An 18,837-nucleotide genomic window follows, 5' to 3' on the forward strand; every position below is an offset into this window, starting at 1 on the left:
AAAAATCACTTAACAAATAGCATTCACTCATGAATTAGGGCTGGTCGATTATGTAATAAATCATTATCACAATTATTTTGGTCCTTATTGAAATTATTATAATTTAATTTAAATATTACTCATTGACTTTTGGAAAGATGTTGAATTCATTGAAGTTAAAAACAGTGAAACAAATCAACAGTGAAAACACCTCAAACTGAAATTTCCCATCATACTTTTCACGTTTGAACTTTGTTTTTTAAATTCAGAACACAAGACAAAATAAGAGTTTACTTGTAAACATAAAGTGCAAAATAGTCATTTTCGAGGACTTAGTTGCACAGCCCTATTAAAAATTAATTAGAATTTAAAGATTTACTGGAAATGCAGTTCATATCTGTCTTTAGACATTTGGGTGGTGTATTGGATGGGGGCACGAGTAAATTAAGTGCTAATGATGCCCTGAAGAAGCATGCGGCAGACCAAGTTACCCAAAGTTCTAATCAATGTCACTGCACCTATAAGATAAGAGTTATGATCTTTTGATGTTCTTTTTCAGTTTTTGAAAGGGGAAGTTGTCATGTGTTTTGTTTTTTCGTGTTACAGGACCATTGTACCTTGGAAGATGTTCCGTCAGTCTCTCCATGAGTTTCATCCCATCAGCTCCGGACTAGAGGCCATGGCCCTCAAGTCCACCATAGACCTCACCTGCAATGACTACATCTCTGTCTTTGAGTTCGACATCTTCACCAGGCTATTTCAGGTAGTGAACACACACACACACACACACACACACACACACACACACACACACACTCTGCACTGTTCTCCTTGTGTTGTCATTGTGTTGTGAGTTAATGAGAGTTGAAATGTGCAAAGTAACAGGGTGATAGAGAAGACTGAGAGTAATTCGTAGCAGTCTGTTAGTCTTGGTGTTGGAAACAAATTTCATTTGAGCAGCACATCATGAACTTTAGCGAATCTGTCACTTTTTTTTGGCTAACTCTATCAACTTGTTAGCAGGATGCTTGCAGACTTATTCACACTGTCAGACAGGACTGAAGTTGACAGTTTCCTTCGCTCTGCTCAACCAGTACAGATAGAAATGTTTACCAATGACTTTGTCCTCTTCACTGGATGTCTGATGTTGCTTTATAAGGCCCAGGCCGGTCTGTGTTTTTTCCAGATAGAGAGCCGGACTAAAATCATCAATCCTTAATTACATTATCATGTTGTTTTTATTATAAGGTTGTACTTTCTTACCGCTAGTTGAATAATAAACAACAAGGATGACAATTTGTTGGGAGATTCCCTGGAAAAAATGTAACTTTGGGGCTGTAGAGCATGGATATATTGTAAGTTTATGAGTTGTTTATTTTGCCAAACCTTGACTCAACTTTGTAATTGATAGACCACACTAGGGTGCGTTTCTCAGGCATCATCTCCAGAGTTTATCCATTGTATGTAGAGCAAGCATTTTGTATCAATATTATAATTAACCCAGTACCATATGTAAACAATTTAAGTTTTATACCTCTCATCTGTATACTTAACTTGCTGCATTTTAATTTATTAATTAAATAAAATTATTGTGTAAAACCTCTTTTGTTATATGTCGTATACAGTAGGGTATGTTGTTTATTCCTTCAGAGACTAATCCCCTGCTACTTGTGTGCAGAGCACCGACAGAAGTAATGAAGCCTAAACAGATTAGAGACATTTCCTATGACCCGCCCTTACACGGAAAAAAACCTTCTCTAAATGTCCTCAAAGGCAGAATAGGAAGTGAGCCTGTTGTCAGTTGAGCTCTTTTCTTGATAGGCAGTAGACTTTAGGTGATATGCAGCATTGTTATCTTTATTAGACTTGGACTTTTCTTTATTAATCCTTTTGGGATGACTCCCGCAAGGAAATTGAAATTGAAATTCCAGCAACAGTTTTCAGCAAAATACAGTATAGAGAGAAAGAAGACAGTATAAAGATAATGATAATAATAATAATACAACTTTTAATCTTAATTTACTACCGTCCTCAGTCAGCTAAGGGGTAGTATGAATTATGTTATTTTTTTCCTCCTTGTTGTTTGGACTAGACTTGTATTGGGCCAAGTCGTTTTAAAGAAAGAAAAGTAAAGTTGACTATTGCCTGCTTTATGTACAACACGGGAAGCAGTCTGCTCATATCCATTTAACCTTCCTCATTCTGTGGCTCAGGAAGGTACCAGATGAGTTGCATGCAGTTTTAAGTGTTGCAAATTCTGCTTTAAGGACCTTATGTTACACTGCTTCTCCCAGGTTGAAATGGCTATCATAAATCACACTAAGTAAATGGTTGTTTTAGCGTCAGCCGTGAGGCAGTACATTTCGCCATTACTCTGCTCATACTATTATTTCTGTCCATTCGCTCACACATCAGATGAGTCACTTTCTCTCTCTTTCGTGTGTTTGTGTGTAGCCTTGGTCGTCGCTGCTGCGGAACTGGAACAGCTTGGCAGTTACTCACCCAGGGTACATGGCCTTCCTCACCTATGACGAGGTCAAAGCACGGCTGCAGAAGTTCATCCACAAACCTGGCAGGTGAGAAAAAAACACGTATTCATGCAGAGAGACACAAACTTTGTAATGCAATCTAAATAAATATGTGGTGTTATTTGTTGCAGCAATGTCCAGCATAATTGTACATTTCTGAACACAATGCAAATGGAAATTTTCTCTGCCCTAGCAGTCATTAGACATTCACTTGAAATAAATAGTTTAATATCCATCATCAGTTTCTATTAGCATGTTTGGGCAGTGTGAGCCACACACTTTTATTCCCATTGCAACCATGTCCATATGTTTCCATGGGCAACAGCATGGTTACAGGTTTAATCAAGCTCTAAGCAGGAGATGGTATATGTTATTGTGTTTGAGTGTGTAATGTACATGGTCAAATATAATTTGTACCTAAGTGACTCATTGTATCTCTGTCTCTGCACACAAACACACACAAACACACACAAATAAATGGAAGATTGTGTGTGTGTGTGTGTGTGTGTGTGTGTGTGTGTGTGTGTGTGTGTGTGTGTGTGTGTGTGTGTGTGTGTGTGTGTGTGTGTGTGTGTGTGTGTGTGTGTGTGTGTGTGTGTGTGTGTGTGTGTGTGTGTGTGTGTGTGTGTGGTATACTGAAAGCTGATGTCACTGTTTAGGCTTGGCCTGTGTAGGGCCACGTTGACATCCGAGCAGTTGTTCCACTTATAAGCTAAATGCCGAGGACATCACCAAGACAACTTTCTTTCCACTTGTGCAGTATCGCCGAACTTGATTTCTGGAAGTTGTCACTGATGAGGAAATTCTAATACATGCATCTGTGTCGTTAGGATAGATTAATGTAATTCCACTTTTCTGGCCTACCTCAGTCACATACCAGTGGTCTCCAGCTTGCCCTGAATGCTGTGGCTAGTGTACAAAGACAGGCTTCTTTGCACGGATATTCCATACCCCTGATTCTTAATTAGGCAATTTCCTGATACTAAATTCTTAACTTGTACATAGAAACAAGCAGGCAGATGTTGAGTATTAGGAAAAGTGGCTGCATGTCTTTCCAGACTGATGCAGCCTCTTGTAGCCACTGCTACCTTTCCGTTCTAGAATAGGTCAAAGCACAGCTCCTGGTGTCCATAAGACAAACCAATTTGCTTGTGAGCTTGTGAGTGCTTGTGAGCACTTAATAAAGGCATGCCCACCCATTCCAAAGCATGGTATACTTAAAGGTGCCCTGTGGCGTTATCTTGTTAACATAAAATATTATGTATACATTCAGTGTTACTCACCAAAACGCACTTCATGTATGCTTGAGGTCTAATAAATTTGTTGTTGAATGCAATTCTATTCTCATAAAACATTTGTAATGCTTATTCTTTAAGTTTTTAAAATCCAGCATTGTTTAACTTTATATCTGTTAAATACCAAGCAGTCTTCTTCTTCCCTGTCTTTGAAAGCCTATTGCTGCGTATCTGAATGTGTTACCACCACCTGTTGGTCAGTGAAATAGCATGAAAACATTTTTACGATTGTGTATGCATGTGCAAGAGACAAACAAAGTGGGGACCCACTTATAAGAAAACAGACCGTTGCGTTTCTAAAAATCAAACACTCCACAGGGACCATCTTTATACACCACACCATGCATTTGCTTGATGTTGACTATTTATCCTTTATTTTGACCAGCAGTGGTGCGTTTTGGTGTGCACGGGGTCTTCTTCCAACATGTCTTGCATGCTTGAAGAACATGTTTTTAAGTGTGCATAATTTGGGAGACACCTGCCTCTATTTGATCACTTTTTTTATTCAACAAAGAGAGACACAACTCCATCATGTCTTACTTCTTATGTCTCTTTCTCCTCAGTTATATCTTCCGACTGAGCTGTACACGGCTGGGCCAGTGGGCCATCGGCTATGTGACAGCAGATGGAAACATACTCCAGACCATTCCCCACAATAAGCCCCTCTTTCAGGCCCTCATAGATGGCTTCAGGGAAGGCTTGTAAGTCCACTGGCATTTTGTTTGGCACACTTGTTTCTGTCAAGATTTTCATCTTGACCTCTGTGCTGTGTTTCTGTGGCTTGGTCACTATTTGACTCAGATTTAATAAATAATCTATAAGCCAAGCTTCCTGTTATATGCAATGTTTTTATTTTTTGGTGTCTTCACTGTTTTTTCTCTTTCCCCAAAAAGCATGCATCTCTCTGTAAACTATTTTTATGCTCCGTTTTGCATCTTGCAATTGAATCTGCCTTTCAGCTCTAAACCAATCCAGCCATATCATATTGCTTGTTCCCACCATTCCAGTGTTATCATTACCAGAATAGATCTGGTGATTTCTAATGTGCAGCTAGTTAGTGGTTTAGCTGGCTGGCATTAAACAAATTTTAATTCCAGCGTTGATTCCTTTAATGAAAGCTATGATAGGCCTGCCCCAACCTGTAATCAAATTCTGATTTTAAACTGAGAAAGCCTATACAGTACATTGCCTGCATCTACAAAACATTTATCAAATGGTAATTAGACACCATCTGACCCATTTGTAAAATAGTCAGGTACTCTACATGTATCATATCGGTGATGATATGAAAACACTGTACCAGATTGAGTGGACTGAACAGATGTTTTCATTCCCGCAGCCTGTCAGGTGTACATGCAGTATAATCATATTAACTAATCATGGTGATAACCTTTAAATGAAAATGCCTGTTGAAATACCCAAGGATACTTTAAGGTCTCCCCCAGTACACACCTTCTAATTTTATGTGCCTCTTCATCTCCAGCTATTTATTCCCAGATGGCCGGACCCAAAACCCAGATCTGACAGGACTGTGTGAGCCTTCGCCTCAAGACCACATCAAAGTCACGCAGGTCAGAGCAGTGAGCTTCTCAGACTGCATCCTCATTTTTTAATATCTTATGCATTCTCGCTGGTCTTTGGCATTTTATTGTAAATGTCAAATGGCTTTTTTTGGTGCGCACACACGGTCCATTAAAGATTTCAGTTGAAAAGAAGAATTGATGCAACAGTCTAGTTCGTGACAAAAAGGAAGCAGAAGTAGAAGACATGATAGAACACCACACAGGAACTGAGTAAGTCTAGGTTAACCAAAAGATTTGAACAAATAGCATTTTGTTTATGCCTGACATTTATATTTAATAAGTAAGATATAAACTGGATACAAAAAATAAAAATAATAAGGTATATGCAGTAGCATAAATAATTCATGTAGAACATTATGATGAAGGTAGAACATTAGATAAAGGTATATTTAAATACCAATAAAATAAATATTTTTGCTTTAGTGTTGAGTCAACTTCTTTGAAGTTCACTAAAGTAAACAGTGTTGTGTTGCCCAAGTAAAATGTCAAAAATAAAAGTTAAATTAAGGTAAATGGTGCATTTCAGATTTTAATAGTTTTATAGTTCACGCAAATTAGTCTTTTGTCAGTGTGAGCTCCTTTTTTATTAAGCAGTAAACATAACCCCATCTGTCTTTCAATAGTTCATACTGTCATCACATTGAACAACACATCATGTTAAATGCGCAAGATATAAAACTATAAATTGTGAAATATTGTTAAAGGCACACATATTGACTCAGGATTTTGTAAAGGCTTTGAACAGACTCGTTTTGATTGAACACAGGACTGAAACTAAAAATACGCCCCCACATTTTAACTTGACTCCAGATCCTTCTGGGCTCTTTTGAAACGATCTCAGATGGTGTCAGTACTGTATGATGTTACTGTGTTTAGACACTGAAAGCTCATAGTTGTCTCATTTTTTCCCCCTCAGGAGCAGTATGAGCTGTACTGTGAGATGGGCTCCACTTTCCAGCTGTGTAAGATCTGTGCCGAGAACGACAAGGATGTGAAGATTGAGCCCTGTGGTCATCTCATGTGCACCTCATGTCTCACTGCCTGGCAGGTAAGTGTGTGGGTGGATGGATGGAACGGGTTTGTGTGGGTTGATTTCTCAAAGTTAAGTCTCATAACTCATACCTGTTGAGAGAAGAACTCACTGCTCAAGTGTTCTTCTTTGGAGATGTAACAGACATATAACATTGTGTTCTGTTAACATCTGCTATTGTGCCTGTGTTACAGGAGTCAGAGGGTCAGGGAACAGGATGTCCCTTCTGTCGCTGTGAGATTAAGGGTACAGAGCCCATTGTTGTGGATCCTTTTGACCCCAAAGACAACAGCGGGGGCTCCTGCAGGGGCCAATATGGGGCTGAGGGTGCTCCATCACCCAGCTATGACGATGATGATGACGACAGACTTGAAGACCCCCACCTTATGATGAGCAAACTTGCCTGTACAAAGGTAATATGTAAGATTCTGAAAAGACCTTTACTTAATTTAGACAAAAAGTTTTAATAAAAGTTTCTAGTCATGACACTGGGTAAGCTGTTCTGTTCATTAAAACATTGAGGCACTAGGTTGAGTTAGTTGTGATGCCCTGGGTGCACCTCATGGATTCCTACTGTCCTCTTCGCTATTTTTCTGAGACCCATCCCTGTACATATGAAACATTCCCTGCCTTATTCCCTTTTCACCTTTTTGGGAGCTTCAAGCACAAGGCTCATATCTCAAGTCTTTCATCTTCATCTTTCATGGTGCCAAGGTAGCAGCTTTTTTTGTGCCTCTCAGTATTTGATATGTGAGGCATTCTCCTATCTTCAATCTTTTATGTGCCTCTGAGAAACTCTGTATGTATTAGTCTGCTTATAAAGTAGGCGAATACCTGAGATCACACACACTTTGATGTGGTCCCTAGAATTTCTTTGGCTTTCACGGCTAACCCAACCTCTTTCTCATGTTTGACCATTTCTTTAAATATTTTGAGCAAAAATAAAGCTTTAACAAAAGTTAGATTGACAGCAGACTGTGTGGATGACTTATATCACGAAAGGTTGTCAAAAGATAAAAAGTGATTCTGTTAAAATGTAGCTGATGTGATGGCTGTTTTGCTGTCGATCCAGGTGGAGCGCCCCCCGTCACCTATGTCCATGGCTCCTCAGTCCTCTCTTCCCCCCGTGCCGCCCAGGTTTGACCTGGTACCACACAGATCTACCAACCCGCCTGGGGCCTGCAGCCCCGGGCTCACCAGTAAGGTAACTGAATATACACAACCAATAACACCTTGTTCAGGCAAGAGAGGATATTAAAGCAAATGTTTTTTGGGAAATCATTTAAGTATTACACTGTCAAACAGCACGTGTAGCTTGACTTTTATAGTGTATCCACAGAGTTTAAGCAGATAGCAAAATCTGATTAAAATTTAAGAATAATTTCACTTGTTACTCAGCTCTTACTAAAATTATGCTTACATCTCTTACCCCCCAACATTTTCCTTGTTGGTGCTCATCTGCGTTATGAATGTTGTTGATTATGATAATGAATGCTTACACAGTGGTCTTGTTGCCAAATGGATTATTTTCAGAAGACAACAGCACTTTAACAGACTAAATGAGTTCCCTCCATCTTTCTTTCTCCCCTCCAGGCAGCATCTCACCACAAAGACAAACCTCTTCCCCTCCCCCCAGCGCTGAGGGATCTCCCCCCTCCTCCTCCAGACCGTCCACACACAGCAGGGGCAGCCCCCGATGGACGACTGCAGAGGCGGCCCTTACCCTGCACTCCTGGGGAGAACCCTCGAGATAAGCTCCCTCCTGCACCCCCAAACCGGCCCCTGTCTGACTGGAACTCCCGGCCTGTTCCCAAGGCCCCCACCTCCTCTTCCTCATCGTCATCCTCCTCCTCCTCCTCATCTTCCTCATCCACTCAAGTCTCCAGTCTGGGACTGGACATTCGAGCAGGTTTCAGGGAACTCTCAAACCGACACTCCCTCCCCTTGGCGTTGCCCTCTGCTCTGGACACACGCTCAGACTCACAGAAGAACAACAGCTCCCTCAGTCTGGACCACCAGCTGGTCAGAGAAACTACAGTAAACCACACACTAATCTACTATTTAGTTGGATGTGTATTCATTGGCTACAATTATGAACACAACATTTTAGTAGTAATTTTCCAAGTAAGAGAACTGAAAAGATAAACGTGTTTCCACCTTCTAACAATCTACTATACTGTACAGTATATGTGGGTGGGTTTTCATCTTAGTCACCTTCTACACCGTCACAATTAAAGGTGTATTCATTACCTCTATTAATATTTGTAAAATCCTTGTTTTTCACTTGGGTTTGGCTCTTTTTTTTTGGTGTCAAATTTGTTTTTTTTGGCTTTCTTTGGAGTAAATAAAAGGTTAAATATGACGCCAGAGCCAGCAGCTGTTAGCTTAGCTCAGGAATGGGTTAATTTGTGAGCTTTAGAGAAGCTAGTATGTGCATTTTCTTTCTTTTTTTCTTCTTTTTTTTTCTTTCTTTTTTTCTAAGCCTTTGGGCATAGTCAAGTTTCCCGTTTCCAGTCTTAATACTAAGCTAAGCTACCTGGCTGCTGGCACCAGCTTTATATGTGTATGGTACAGACATGTTCCATACATCTCCTTTTCAGCAAGAAATCAAATAAGCACATTTCCCTTCATGCCAAACTATTCCTTTTAATAATTAGATTCAAGATTTTCATGGTGAAATAATTCTTCACTTCAAAGTTTCTGAGATTTCAGCTTCTGCTTCCTTTCCAGAATCTTGCAGCAGTGGCCAGTCAAGATTATGACAACCCCAAAGTCAAGCCCTCGGCCTCAGCCAACGCCATCTATTCGCTGGCAAGGAGGTATGATGACATTCGAGGAGTGGAGCATCTCATCTTTGAATGACTGACTGTTGCTTACTTGCAGATCACAAAGGCCAATCAATACGTATTTTAGGAAGCTCAAAATCTTTCACCTTTTAGTGTTTATATTTCATATATTCATATTTACAGTTCTAGTGTAAATATTCTTGGGTTATTTGTTCCCAGACCTTCTCCAGCCCAGAGGCCAGTGACTGGCGATGAGGCACGTGACAGTGAGGAGGAGTCTGAGTATATGATCCCGTCCTCTCGCCCCGTCCTGCCCCCTATCACGGCACCATCTGTAGGGGAGACCCCACCAGTCCTGAGGTCTCAACAGCCTCAGCCTCTGTCGGCCCTCCAGACACAGACACAAGCCTCTGCACTCAACTCCCGGTATTCAAAACACTCAACGAATCCACCTCCAGCAGCACATCTGGATGAAATGACCTTAGTGACTGCAGTAGTGCGTATTTTAATGGTTGTTGTTTTAATATTGTTTTTATTTATTTTTTATTGTAGGCTGACACTGGCTGAACTAGAGGATGGACCTCAAATGTATGAAGCCATGTACAACATCCAGGCCAGGTCACAACAAGCCAGAGATTCGGGTATTTTGATTCATGTTTTAAACCTCCTAGGGGGCCTTCATGCAGACCTTTGGTCAACCCCCTGTGTGCAGATTTACTTGTGTTATCTCTGCTTTTAAATTAACCGCTGATGGAAGAACACACTCTCTATCAGATACTGTAGGGCTGATACATTGTTTTCAATCTATCACAGACTATTCTGAGTTGCCCCCTCTTGCGATGACCAATGGTCCCAGAGACAATACAGCCGAGGACAGGGAAGAGGAGGATAACAGCTACGAAATCCCAAAACCCCGGCCATTGCCCACTGCTCGAAGGACCCTTTCAGAACTGGGGGGGTCGTCTTCCTCCTCTTCATCCTCCTCATCATGCTCATCTACCACAGCTGCTTTCAGCCGCCTTTCTCTAGATTCGGACGCTGGAGCCGCAGCCTGTAAGTACTCTTGGTCCTGTTGGGCCAGAGCTTGCTTTTAATGCATAATATAATTTTGTTTTGTTTTTTTATATTAGAACATAGCTAATATTCTCCCAAACTATGGGGTCATTAACAACAAGTCATCTTTTTAAAAAAGGGATTTTTTACTGTGGCATTCAATTTAAGACTACAGCGGACTTTGTTAATTTTTTACCTCAACTGCACATGTACGAGATAAAGGGATAACACCACCTCTGGGTTGCAGAAAGAATTAAATAAAAATTAAACTACCTAAATAGTTATAAACAATTAGGGTAAATAGGAAATTGAACTGACCATTTGAAATATGAGTAAGAGACGTGGCACTTAAAAATTTATGTTTTACATTAGTGGTACAAAATTGTGTCTGTTTCATAAAATTACTTGATGATGATTTAAAAATGTAGAACAGAAGCCTCTTTGTTCATGCACTTACTGGCCAAAAAGCTAAATTTGCTGATGAATCAATATCTTGAAGTAGAATAAAAGTCCTCTGACCTGGAGAGCAGCCTGAAAAGTTGACTAAAGCATTTTTCTGCTACCTGATATGAGGCCAGACTTACAGATTTTTCCAGAAACTCTCTGAAGTTAATGCGAGACGTGATAGATTACCATGAATTGATTGCCATACATAATTTGCTCCAGTATGTGCAATCACTGTATGCAAAAGGGTAAAGACCAATAATTACAGAGAGCTGCTCAGTTACATCTGTGACCTTAAAAGTAGAAAAACAGTAAGTGGTGCCTCCAGGATTTTGGACATGTTGCTGTCTGTATCATCAGAATCTCATATTGACCTCTGAGATGTTGCAGACTGCAAGGTTGTGTGGAGGCTTTCCACTAATGCAGCATTAGTGGCCTTAGCACATTCTCTGGCAGGAGGTAGAAAAGTATTTATTTCTCCTTGTCTCTACAGTAAGCTGACATTTACTTCCTACAGGATGATGATTGCCAGCTGTCTGAGTGTTCCATAAATCATTACGTGTAAGGACCAATTAAGTGGCTCTCAGACAAGCTGACAAGCTCTCAGATCATAATTGGACTCTTTATGAGTGCTTTTCTAAAGGTTGCTGCTGCAGTGAAAAGATCAACCAGTTCACCATATGCAATATGATTAAAAAATAAAAATACTTACCGCAACTTATTGCAGACAAATAATCAGTGGGCTGTTTGCTTCAGTGTTTCATTAAAGTGATCAGGATGTTTTTTAAATGAGATGTAAATTATTTTCAGTGACGTAAATCTTTTTTTATAATGAACTTTAGGATATTTAAAAAGGAATGGAACTTGTTTTAGGTTTTACCTAAACTTAAAACAAGAGTTTTCCAGACCTTTCTTTTGGCTTTAAAGATGTAAACATGCCCCCTCCCCTTTTCTTCAGCCTTTTCAGAGCCGGTGGAAGCACCAGAGAGACCTCCAAAGCCCCTGCCCAGACGGATCAGCTCGGAGTGTCGACCCAGCCCTGTCCCGCCCGTCCCCGGCGCCCCACCCAATGGTGGTGGAGCAGGAGGAGAAGCCAACCCTCAAATCAGTGGCGAGATCGAGCACCTCATGAGCCAGGGATACTCTTACCAGGACATCCAGAAAGCACTGCTGATTGCACAGAACAATATTGAAATGGCTAAGAATATCCTACGCGAGTTTGTCTCCATTCCCTCCACCGCGCATATTCTGACATAGCACACTCCTTGTGCCTCTCTCTCCTGTTTGCTCTCTTGCCCTAGCTTGGCCCAGCCTGGTTGGGTATAGGTCGGCACAGCCTAGCCCAAAGCCCAAAGCTCATTGCCTACAGCACTACCTCCGGTGCTGGCTGACGCCCTACATCCCTGTGGATTTGTAACTGGCTGTTACTCCAGCGAGCTCACAGCATCTCTGGGACATCCACGATTTGCACTCCATGCGCTTTTAATAGTGTCTGGCCTTTTTTAAACTGCTACAGCAGGCCTTTTCGTTTTCACGGACATCTCCGCAGGAGCAGGAGTGACTAAGCGTGTCTGAAACAATGACGGGACACCACATGGCGCAAGACTTTTGTAGAAATCCTGGGAAAGACAGATTCTTATCTTTCATGTTGAAGCCTCTTGCTGAAAATGTAACCAACACCTCACAAATTAAAAAAATGTATGTCTATATGAAAATTTAATATATGAACAAATATATATTAAATGTGTGTAATATATACAATACTTGCATATACAGTATGTAAAAATGACTTCAGCTTTGAGGGTTGCTGTTGATACAAGTGATGTGGGGCTCAAATTAAAGGGGGGTTTGGCCCTTTCTCTCAGACTGAGGGATGTGAATGTGGGGAGAAATACACATGTGAGGAAGAGTCAGTGTGTCTTCCTCACCAGGCTGTGCTCAGTCAGCCGCAGCTTAGAAGACATGCAGCCGAGCTTTTTCATTATAAATTCAATCTGTTACGGCCTTTGATTAACATTGTTGCTTTGGTACTTCTTCTGTTTTTAGAAAAACATGCTTGTTTTGTCGTGTTGTATTTTTCAAAGTAGCATGACGATGGTTTTGGTTCTGGGCTGTCTGGCAGTGTGTGTTTATATTTGTGAGTTTGTGTATGTGAGCATGCATGTGTGTGGGTGTCGGCCAGACTTGTTCCTTGCTCTTAAATGAACTCCCTGTTCCTGTACAACATGAATGTGGAATTACAGTCAGTATACTCAGACATGTGTGTTCTGTAAACGTACTACTGCTCTAACTCATATGGCAGGGCCTTGTGTAGCTGTAGAGCCTGGCAGTGAGATTATTAGAGGACGTACTAATGTTGACGACCCTGCAGTACCAGACAGGCTAGTGTTGTGTGATCCGTGGTGGCTTAAACCTTTTTGTTCTGTCTTTGTCTAACTTCATTGTCTGGCTGGTTAAATTCTCAGTCTCCAGCCCTGTCCAGTGTTGTGAAACAAAAAAAGCAATGTCATGGATTTACTTTGGTAATATATTATTGTAATATGATCATGAATATTGTTATTATAATTCATTCAGAAGTGCTTCACTGCTGCTACTATTGTTAGTGCTAAATAATTAAGCCTTAAATGTACATTTGTGAATATTGTGTTTAACCATCCTCCTGGTTCTTTAAAGTGACAGTATCGTCCGTATTTCTCTGGTCCGTAATGTAGCATACTTGAAAGTACAAGTGACTTGTGAGCCTGCAGACCTCTCAAGCTGTTGACTCGTGCGTGTTTTAAAATGTTTCATTTTTTAAATAAATTCTAGACTCTGTAATAAAGCAAACAAAATGCTTATGCTATGGAAACCAGCCATTTTGTTATAGATTCAGGCTCTCTTTCACATCAACTTCCTTTCTCCGCGGCAGTTCACCACCATTGAAAGGAGGTGATTGCTGAGGCTTTTGAAAAGTAGGCTCATGGGTTTGCTGGCCCGCCCCCAAGTCTACATTAAAATCAGTATTTGGGCCAACTGTAAGAACTAACTCAGGAATAATGTTTATCTAAACAAGTGGCGTTCACCCAAGCTGTCAAAAACCCAGAGGAGACTCATTGGCATGGACAGCAGCTCACCTGCCATCTCTTCTTCCAGGTGACCTGTAGCCAAAAGTATCCGCTTAATGAAGTCACCCAAGTAGCCTATTTCCTTTTTTTTGGTCACGTTATAACTTGCACATTTTTCAAATTTCCCAAGTTGGCAAGACTAAAAACAGCAGCTTAATTTCCCGGTACTATGAATGAACAAGATAAATAAACGCAAAGCGCTTTTAGGTACATTGACATGAATGCTATCCCAGCATGTGAAGAAGAGTGTTTTTTGTTGGGGGAGGGTGTCAATCATGTCGATAGCTAATCAGCCCTTGCTTCTTCTGGGTAATGCTGTCTGTTGACTGGAAGCTATCTCTGCGCTGTCTTGCCATCCTGTAGGTCTCTTTTTTTCTGTTCCTAGTTGCCTTGAGAAACTTGTTGAATGATGGGTAATGGACGGGGGAGGTCCCCAATCCTCAATACTGAACCAATGTTTAGTTGATGCTTCAATGACAACAAGTCATTGTTGTGTTATTTACCTTTTTTTATTTTTTTGTTTTTGCACAGTATACCGATTTGTGCTTTGATACTGTCACTCTAAAGAAAAAGATAATTGTATAAAGTACAGTAAGTGATATGAAAAGAAAATTACAGTTTTTTTCATTTTGCATTCCAGTACATGTATTTTGTTCCAAAGGTTTGGTTTACTAATGTTAATAATTCTGTGAGCAGTGCCATATGTTCCTCACCATGTTTAAAGTAAGGCCTTGTTTTTGAAGAGAGTTTGTTGGTATTGATCTGTAGTACGTGTTGATATCAGAAGGCCAGAAGATTGTGCAGTGTTGCTTGTATTAGGCTGTCCAGTCTGCCTTGTCAGCCACATCAGGCCTGATCTTTGAGTGCAAAGGTCTCCTTTTGTTTCTTATTAACCTGAAAGATAAACCAGGTCCCAGATCAGTACTCTGCCTCTGAGATGCTTGATGCGTGCGTACCAGCCCCTCTTACCCTCGGTCTCTGTGTTGGCTTACTTTAATGTTCTGCCAGAAGAGGGAGCCAGTGTTCCATGTAGCTGTTTTGCTTCTCATCAGTAAAAGGCATTCATTAACGTTACGATGGTTTTCAAAGCTCATATCACTTTGGAAGTATGCACAGTGCTGTTAATAAAACGATAAGCAAAAGCCGTCACGTGTCTCTTTTCTCCACATTCATATTGTAAATACCATGAATCAGAAAAATATAAAGCGCAGGCAAAGAGTTCAAAAGTGATTTAGGAGCAATATGTCAACAGTAAAAATTAAAGAATTTACTCAGGATGCACAAGCCATTTGTGATGACTCAACAATCTTTTATGCCATACTATACTAGGACTTTTTGGGGGGATTTATTATAGTCGTGACAGATACTCTACAAAAGGGGTTCTAAACGTGTTGATGACTTGAGTGCCAATTTAGACATATGATTAAGGGCTGCATAGAAAAGCTGCACACATGAAACAAAATATATTTAAAATGAGTTAGTGTATATAGTAGTTTGTTAAATGTGAGCTATTGAATGTGAAAAGATTGAAATGGTCTGAGGGTTAAAATAATTTAAAAAATTACACATGCAAATCATAATGCATACATTTGATTTCACGTTCCGGGACTGCACAAAATGGTTCTGAGCGGCAATTTGAGAAACTATGCATCGTAATAAGAATTTTTATGTACGTTTTTGATTTTTTTGTATTACTTTTCCGACATATAATATTCAATACTATGATTCTTTTTTTTTTAGCTAGGTCTGTGAGGAAACTGGTTGGGGTGTCTTAGGTTGTGGGAGATTGATTCCCATTATGTGCTAAATGTTTTTTTAAATCACCTGTCCATGTTCAGAGGAAAGTCACACTCTACTATGACTTTTTTTTTAACGCACTATACTTTGACTTTCTCATGGTTTTTTTGACCAACTATACTTATTTATCATTTCTTTTAACAAAAAGTATTCTGACTTTGTTGACATTCTATTGCATGATTATTGTATAATTAATATCACACTCTACTATGACTTTTTTTTAACACACTATACTTTGACTTTCTCATGTTTTTTTTGACCAACTATACTTTTTTATCATTTCTTTCAACAAAAAGTATTCTGACTTTGTTGACATACTATTGTATGACTATTGTATAATTAATATCACACTATACTATGACTTTTTCCTGAATTTTTCTACATACTATGCTGTGACATTTTTCCACACACTATAATATTACTTTTTAATACTGTGACTTCTTTTAACATATTATACTTTGACTTTTTCATATTTTTCAACATACTATACTATGAGTTTTTTCGACACACTTTTTGACACAACATACTATGACTTTTTAATGATTTTATTTTCGATATACTATACTATGATTGTTTTCAACATACCGTACTATGACTTTTCATGATTTCTTCTACATACTATACTATGACTTTTTTATTACATTTTTCAAAATACTAAACTACGACTGTTTAATGATTTTATTTGACATACTATGCTATGACTTTTTCATAATTGTTTCAACACACTAGTACAACAAACTGTCACTCTACATAAAAAAAAACAAGTTACATATTTTTCGTTAATAATCTCATACATTCAAATCTCCAATGAAAATTCAAATTGATAATATCTCCATTAATAATGTTAGATCTGCTCGTTTCCTCTGTGTTATACTAGATGGATTTATTCTGGAAACCTCACATTAGTGCCATAAGTACAAAAATAGCCAAAGTGGTGGGAATACTAGGAAAAAACTTGGCCCCTGATAAAAAAAAAAGATGCAATCACGTTGTATTATTCAATGTTGTACCCATATATCAATTACTGTAATGTTGCTTGGGCTAGCACCCACTCAACTAAACTGGAATCTATTTTTCGACTTTGGAAGCGAGCTTCAACAATAATATTTTGTGTGAATCGTAGACACCCCTCCCAATCCTTGTTTACTCAGGCAAGTATTCTTAGTGTTTACCAAGTGAATCGACTTCAAATTGCTTTACTCGTTTATACAGTAGCTCTATTAAAAAAAAACGTATTTCCCCAGCACTTTTGTAATATTTTTACTTCAAATAATGAATTTCAGCAGGCTCCGACTCGTAGTAGTTTTTAGGCCTCCCTACTCTCGTATGACTCATACACAGTTTAGTGTATCATACAGAGGGTCAAAGACATGGAACAGTGTTCCCTCTGCACTCACTGAGCTTTCTAAAGAACATTTTAAATAGAGAGTCAAATTGTTGCTCCTAATTTGTCTTAATTTTCCATACAGGTTATTTCTCTAAATGTAATTTTAAATCATTTTATTCAAAGAAAATTGTTTAGTTTTTTGTTTGTTTTTCACATAATAATATATAAACGTTTTGAAATTGTTTAATACAATTGTTTCTATGGAGATTGACACTTGTTAAGCCCCTTGAGGGTTTTTTGGCAATTGTCCATCATATCTTTTTGTGAAACATAAAACACTGTGTTTTAATATTTTTTGTTGTGAAAATAAAATAAATCTAAATCTACTATGCTATGACTTTTTTTGACACACTATAAATAATATAATTATTTTTTACACAATATACTACTTTTTTATGACTTCATTTGACATACAATGTTTTGACTTTTTCATGATATTTTTAAAATACTATGACTTTTATGTGACTTTTTCATGACTTGTTTTGACATACTATACTATGACTGTTTAATGATTTTACTTGACATGCTGTACTATGACTTTTTCATGGTTGTTTCTACATACTATGCTTTGACATTTGCCAACACATTATGGAATGACTTTTTCTCCACAAAATACTATTATGTGCCTTTTTTTTAACTTCTTTTGACATATACCATGACTTTTTAATGTTTTTTTTGGACATACTGTACCATGACTGTTTTTGACATACTATACTATGACTATTCATGATTTTTTTCTACATACTATACTATAACATTTTCCGACATGCTGTGCCTTTTTTATGACTATGACTTTTTCTACATATGATGCTAAGACTTTTCTACATATAATGCCATGACTTTTTTTTTATACACTATAGTATGACTTTTTTATGACTTTTTTGACATACTATACTATGACTGTTTTGTGATTTTATACAACATGCTATACTATTACTTTTTCTACATATGATGCCATGACTTTTTTTTTACATATTATGCGATGACCTTTTTCGATATACCATACATAACTTTTTTCGACACACTAGAATATGACTTTTTATACACAATCTACCATGCCTTTTTTATGACTTCTTTGGAAATACTGTACTTTGACTTTTTTATGATTTTTTTCAACTTATTATACTATGACTGTTTTATGATTTTAATCAACACACTATACTGAGTTTTTTAGGATTTTTACAACACACTGTTCTATGACTTTTTTAACATACTGTACTTTGACTTTTTAATGACTTTTTCGAGATACTATACTATGACTGTTTTGTGATTTTATTCAACATACCATACTATGATTGTTTCTACATATTATGCTATGACCCATTTCGATGTACTATAGTATGACTTTTTTCGAGACACTAGAATCTGACTTTTTTATACACAATTTAATATGCCTTTTTATGATTTCTTTCGAAATACTACAATTTGACTTCTTAAGCTTTTTTAACTTACTTAACTATGACTGTTTTATGATTTTATTTGACAAACTATACTATGACTTTTTCTACATATAATGCTATGACTTTTTTTTACATATTATGCTCCGACCTTTTTTGAAATACTATAGTGTGACATTTTTCGAGACACTAGCACATGACGTTTTTATACACAAGCTACTATGCATTTTTTATTACTTCTTTCGACATACTATATTATGACTTTTTAAGCTTTTTTTCGACTTACTGTACTATGGGTATTTATGATTTTTTTCAACATACTATTCTAAAATATCTTCTGACATGCTGTCTTTTCTACATATTATGCTATGATCTTTTTTGATTAGGGCTGGGCAAGTTAACGCGTTATTATCGCGTTAACTAATTAATTAATTAACGCCGACAATTGTTTCAT

At 38.3% G+C, this 18,837-nt stretch overlaps 1 protein-coding gene across 1 annotated transcript in view; it reads left to right on the forward strand.

Annotated features, from left to right (window-relative positions):
- cbl (Cbl proto-oncogene, E3 ubiquitin protein ligase) overlaps nt 1–14,947 on the forward strand; it is a 36,183-nt gene extending 21,236 nt beyond the window's left edge. The window contains exons 4-16 of the mRNA XM_034862555.1: nt 586–742; nt 2,434–2,555; nt 4,366–4,503; nt 5,286–5,373; nt 6,302–6,433; nt 6,610–6,828; nt 7,488–7,619; nt 8,009–8,437; nt 9,146–9,234; nt 9,421–9,627; nt 9,754–9,842; nt 10,015–10,254; nt 11,657–14,947. Of these exons, the coding sequence (XP_034718446.1) occupies nt 586–742; nt 2,434–2,555; nt 4,366–4,503; nt 5,286–5,373; nt 6,302–6,433; nt 6,610–6,828; nt 7,488–7,619; nt 8,009–8,437; nt 9,146–9,234; nt 9,421–9,627; nt 9,754–9,842; nt 10,015–10,254; nt 11,657–11,955 (2,341 nt within the window). The 3' untranslated portion in view covers nt 11,956–14,947. The remainder of the gene's footprint in view (nt 1–585; nt 743–2,433; nt 2,556–4,365; nt 4,504–5,285; nt 5,374–6,301; nt 6,434–6,609; nt 6,829–7,487; nt 7,620–8,008; nt 8,438–9,145; nt 9,235–9,420; nt 9,628–9,753; nt 9,843–10,014; nt 10,255–11,656) is intronic.
- The last annotated feature ends 3,890 nt before the right edge of the window (nt 14,948–18,837 follow it).

The sequence above is a fragment of the Etheostoma cragini genome, chromosome 3 (genome assembly GCF_013103735.1).
Source record: "Etheostoma cragini isolate CJK2018 chromosome 3, CSU_Ecrag_1.0, whole genome shotgun sequence".
Classification (NCBI taxonomy): domain Eukaryota; kingdom Metazoa; phylum Chordata; class Actinopteri; order Perciformes; family Percidae; genus Etheostoma; species Etheostoma cragini.